This window comes from Phoenix dactylifera, chromosome 14 (genome assembly GCF_051530095.1).
Source record: "Phoenix dactylifera cultivar Ajwa chromosome 14, Ajwa_hap1_PhDact_Kaust_v1.1, whole genome shotgun sequence".
NCBI lineage: Eukaryota > Viridiplantae > Streptophyta > Magnoliopsida > Arecales > Arecaceae > Phoenix > Phoenix dactylifera.
This window is the reverse complement of record NC_143203.1, coordinates 15,198,216-15,203,848: the sequence shown is the minus strand read 5'-3', so window position 1 is coordinate 15,203,848 and position 5,633 is coordinate 15,198,216. Positions and strand designations below refer to the sequence as shown.

At 35.4% G+C, this 5,633-nt stretch overlaps 1 protein-coding gene across 1 annotated transcript; it reads right to left on the bottom strand.

Moving 5' to 3' along the window:
• Positions 1–403: 403 nt before the first annotated feature.
• Positions 404–4,427, bottom strand: LOC148700073 (uncharacterized protein PHLOEM PROTEIN 2-LIKE A4-like). The gene is made up of 3 exons (XM_088710827.1): positions 4,181–4,427; positions 3,451–3,572; positions 404–1,255 (listed from the first exon to the last, which is right to left on the bottom strand). Exons 1-3 carry the CDS (start codon positions 4,238–4,240, stop codon positions 877–879), a joined length of 561 nt encoding a protein of 186 aa, XP_088566953.1. The 5' UTR covers positions 4,241–4,427; the 3' UTR covers positions 404–876.
• Positions 4,428–5,633: the final 1,206 nt, after the last annotated feature.

Here is a 5,633-nt window from a genome sequence, read left to right as displayed (position 1 = left end):
TTGCTTGATATATTCTGTTGTCTTGCATGTTTGTACGGTCTGCCGTGCAAGCGTGCGGCGTCTATCGTGCTCCGAGCTTGGGGCGTGATATTACATCCGCAGTACTTCAGCTTGATTTGGCATTTATCTAATTTAACATGTCAATGTATGTAGATCAGTCCATTGATTTGTGAACTTAGAATATAAGGTTCATTTATTTGTGCATCTAGGGAGCATATTTTTCTGCCCCTTTGCCCCTACTGAAATTATTAAGAAACTAATATTAGAACTGCTATTCACCTTGTTTGTCATCGTTATTATGGTTATTCATAGTTAAGAAGGGAAAAAAAGAAAAGAATGGTTTCACTCCTTTGCAAATGAGCTGTAGATAGAATAGCTTTGTAGGTAATTTGCGCATGTACCCTGTGAAAACATATTGAATGGATTTTATTTGCATGCTCGGCAAGAAAGAGGAAAAACACACAAATCAGAATCCAAATCGCCATCACTTTATAGTCAGGTGACGCCATTACTACAATATAAAAAAACAGTGGAGAAAAGAGATAGGGTTGTATCTTTTGCACGAAAGAAAACTCGCCTATCTTCGCACAAATCCACTATTGGATCACCTATTGGTCGCTTTGAGATCTATATAGGGGGGTGAATGAGAGTTCGGAGCATTTTGAGATCTATACATTGGGTGATCCGATAGTGGATTCATGCAAATGAAGATGAGTCCTTTTTTCGCAAAAGACAGAACCCTATCCCAAAAAGAAAAACACACACACAAGAAAACCACAACAGCATCAAGGAAAAGCCCAAAGCCGAGGAAACTCAAGTTGCAATCCTTCAACCAGTCTATGGCCATCAACTTTTTTCTAGTGAAAGTTCTTATGATCATTTAGGCTTGATCACAACAGATCCTAGAATCATTCCACCCTTCCACCAGTCACTCCCATCTCCAGACATGCCAAACTCCACACTGCCCCCAGTGTCAGAAATCAAGGTGAACTCCCCACCATGGACGTCATGCCACACATTGCACTTTTCTCTATATGGCTCCAGAATTTCGGTTTTCACGCTCTTGTGCCCGTGTGGGGGGGTCACTTCAAATGTGATGGGCGATGAGTGCCATCCAAATGCATCAGCCTTGAACTTGATTAGGTAATGGACTTCATATGTTTTGGAAGGAGAGAGTTTAGCTGCTTCCAATTTCCCCTTGACTTCAACCCAGTTCACCTGAATGAGCTCTGCACCCTGTTCAAACTTTAACTCGCTGGCCAACAAAAACAAGCATTGATTAGCATCATGATGAGAGCCACCAACAAGGCTCCCAAGCACACGATAAACAGCTTTGAGCCACTGCAAATGGTATTTGTATCAGCTTAGCAGTTTGAGTGATTTCAGTTGGGTTAAAAGCAATGCAAAATTTAGCCCAACCAACAAGCTAGTTAATCCTAACCCAGTTTAGCCCAACCATCTACTACAAACCATGTCCAACCTAGCTCTAACATCTTTAAACTTGAACGGAATTAGCAGCATCGGGCTAGATGAGGCCTGGTAGGCCAGATTATATGTTCTTTAGGTTTCAATGCCATGTCTAATGCATAATTTAACCTGGGTTTACATTGGAGAGAGTTTGGAGCCTCCTTAGACAAAATGCAGGTTTAGATTAAGGTCACATCTGGTTGTAAAGTTTTTTTTTAGTTTAGGTGGCCTGATATCCAAACCTTTTTAAAAAGGATTTTTTGTGCACATATTCTACTAAATATTGAAATTTGCATGAATACCCTCCTAAAATTGATATTTTCATGTATATACTTATAATGCACTTGTTTTACATGCATATCTTTCCTTTTTCTTTTTTCTTACATATGTGCCCACAACATCTAACATCGTTAAGAAATTAACGATTTAAAATTTAAAATGACTGAAATACTTTTAATGGGTAGACATTCAAATACAACTTTGCGAGGATATACATGCAATTTTACATATTTAGGAGGGTTTACAGATTAAAAAATCTAATTTTATTTTTGTCTATTTCAACTTGTTTTAATACTCAGATTACTCTAGTGTTTATTTCTTAATGTTTTCTGCAAAAGTATTGCTCAAGAAAAAGTTAGATTTGATAATAAGATAACAAAAAGAGCTATGAAAGTTTTTTCACTAATCATGAAATTATTTTATTTTATTCTTTTTCATTTATAACAACCATTATATTTTATTTTATCAAAAAAATAGCTTGTAATATTTATTGTTATAGATGTATATATGAGGAGAATGTATCAAAATTCTTAAGGCCACCTCTTATGTTGTATATCTTAACCCACTTTTCTTTGGAGCTTTAATTATCTGAAAGAAGAAAAGATCTAGTGTATGGACCATCTTGTCACAGCAATTTTAGATTAGCTACCAGCCTACATACGAAAAATTTTCCAACTCTAAAAGATAAATGTTGCAAATCTCATATACTAAAAAATAAATGTTGTAAATCTCTCATAATACTTTTATTTAAATAATCCATAAAACTTAAGGCAGGATCTGGCCATCTTCATGTAAAAAAGGATACAATGAAGGAAGAACTTCGATGGCAACGAGAGGGACTCGAATTCCGGTAGCGAAAACTCTAATGAACGGAAGAGAGGGAGAAGGGTTGCCTATAGTAGAGAAGAAAGTCGAGGAAATGATTTTGATTCCGGACGGAACAGTAAAAGAGATATCGAAAAATTACTCAGAGAAGGTAGAGACATTAGTTTCTACAGAGATCCGTTAACCTATTACCTACTTCAGAGGTAAAAAGATAATTTCATAATTTTAACTAATTTTTAATCTAAATAAATATGATTTTGGCTAATCACATCAGTTGAATTGCTATGCCAAAGGTATTCGTACAAAAGTAATATTTTATAAGGGTATGTATGCAAATATCAATTTGGGAGAGTATTTATGCAAAGTTCAAGAATTTTTTTTACGTGAACCCTCCTAAATATATGAAATTTTATAAATATTACCACAAAATTACTATTTACATATATACCCTTATCTACATTTCTTTTTTCATCTTTATCCATTAAAGGTATTTCGGTCATTTTAATTTCAAAACCGCTAACTTCTTAATGGCGTTAGATGACATCAGTACATATGCAAAAAAATTGAAAAAGAAGGGTATATATACAAAATAAGTTTTTAATGAGGATATGCATGTAAATACCAATTTTGAAAGGATATTCAAACAAATTTCAATATTTAGGAGGGTATGTACGAAAAAACCCTTTTTAAAATTAGGTTAATATTTTTTTTGCTACATTTCTCAGCCAAATTGTATAATAGAATTGGTCAGCTCGATCTTAAATATATAGCTGCTATAATGTGCCTCCATTATTTCTTTTTCAAATTTTGTAATCTTATGTTGACCTATTTATGAGATACTAACACTTGAGAGTTAAGATAGAAATACATGTCTGGTACCTTGATTCATTCGTGTCTAGGCTCACCCATTGCCAGAACCTTTCATCATTGCCCCATGTTATGTCCAAAGCTTTTGCAGAGATGTGAAAACCACTGTTCTTGTCTCCTTCAATCAAACTTGGCTGTGAAATATAATGAAAAGTAGTTTCATCTATTATTAGCAACACGCATCTACTGGAGCATGAGAAATTTGATTTGATAGAAAAATAAAATAAAAATTCTACTAATTAGCCATAGATATACTAATTAGTCATATATTTCTATTAGCAAAGCAGAATTCTATTAATTTTATTTAGACATATCTAGTTAGTTCTATATTATTAGTTATATTAGAAAACAATGACTATATATATGGCAAAAAATTAAAATCAAATACATCTTCACACGCGCATTGGAGTTGGTAAACTATTTGCAAAAGACTAACCCAAGAAGCATGAGACAAACATATCTTAATTGAATTAACATAGTCATGAAAGTCTTAAATCACTATCAGCTATTTTGGTGATCGAAAAGGTGAAGATGCATAATATTTAGAGTATCAAACAAATTTCTCATGGTTTTGCACGATATAGTTTTCATTTAACAATATCAATATCAAAAGTTTCCTTCACTAAGAAAACCATTCATTTCTAGTTATATGCCTACTGCTGTGGCAGTTTATTCATATCTCGACTAGCTAGGTGATGGAGAGCAGGGAGATCGAAAAGCCAAGGCTTGTTCTCTAACTTACGCTGTGGTGATGAGTCCAGTGAGGGCTGTGAGTATGTTGAGCGTCTCCTTGGTGGCTCATCTTCTCCCTGCTTTGGTTTTCCTTTGATAGTTTGAGTACCCCTGCGCTCTTCCCTTTGGCCCTCAACTGGCTCGTTTATATATATAAGATGAAAGTTATTCCAAAGGTGAACAAGGACAAGGCGTTCAACTTTGGCAAATAGGAATGCACCTAGTTATGTTTCATTCTTCATTGGACCATCTCCTTTAGCAACCTCACAGAGAACTTTTTATTTTATAAAAACATGGTGATTAATGGGACGATTGTTCATGCTGCTACCCTTGTTGAATGCATGCATGCATCATTATCTAGTTGGATGAGGACATGTCTGTGCCACCATCACATCTATGTACATCCTCCCGCTAGCCTTACTCTGGGTACGTTGTCAATGGACAAAAAACCTATCATCCAGGCATATTCCTTTCTAACATATGGTAGTCTCTTCTTTCTTTCCAAGTTGATAAATTATGGAGACCGACACAGAATATGGTACGTGTAAAGAGCAGGACGAAGGCATATTTTTCTTCTTTTTAATGTAGGTTGATAGATTCTTTACCGACATCAGTGACGGCCAACGCATTTCCAAGACTGCCAGTTTAAAAAAGTTAAAATAAAAGCAAAGAAATAAAGGAGTTCAATTCACTATGCGTACACTATATCATGGCAGGCTCGAATGTAGACAGCCAACATTGGTGTAGAGAAGCTTCGAGCTATTTATTGATACTTTACTAGCCTTCTAAGACAATGATTGTCGACTGGGTTGATTTCCAAACAAGTTTTCTAGAATATCATCTAAATTGAATATCAATCTAAGGTGAATCCACAATTTTTCTGTCATTTGGCTGGCATGGAGAACATATTCATCTAAACTCAAAAAACAAGAAAAGAAAACAGAAAAAAGAAGAAAAAATATCATGATCAAGATTGAAGCTATGGGCTATCTCCAAAATCAATCCGAACAAAACTAGCTGGCAAGAACAAACTACGTACATTCCAATCTTAGTACACTAGTCTTGTCGATTCTTGGAATAATTCTCTCCCTGGAGGGACCATATCTATATTCTTTGGATGCTTTTGTCGACATTATATTCTCTTTGCCTCATGGCCAGTGGAGGGATGTTGAGCAAGAGGGAAGACAAAAGGCACCCTAGGTTCCCTTTGCCAAAAGGAAAGGGCTATATCACGTGAAAAAGAAGCTAGGGATGAATGTGTGCTTGAGGCACTACCAGCATGTAAAAGAAAATAACATATTAAAGGACTGGAAAAGCAAAAAAGAAAGATATGGTTGAGAATTTTGGAAAGATGAATTGGAATCAAATAATGTATAATTCAAAATTGTTCTGTTTCCTTTTTAGGACTCTCAAAGGAAAGAGTCGTCGCATCCACGTCGCAAAGGGTGAAGAGGGCATTGGAA

Coding starts and splice junctions, on each gene's coding strand:
- LOC148700073 (XM_088710827.1), bottom strand. CDS start 4,240: ATGAGCCACCAAGGAGACGCTCAACATACTCACAGCCCTCACTGGACT. Junction 3,573..4,180: donor ACTGGACTCATCACCACAGC/GTAAGTTAGAGA, acceptor TATATTTCACAG/CCAAGTTTGATTGAAGGAGA. Junction 1,256..3,450: donor CTAGACACGAATGAATCAAG/GTACCAGACATG, acceptor TTTGTTGGCCAG/CGAGTTAAAGTTTGAACAGG.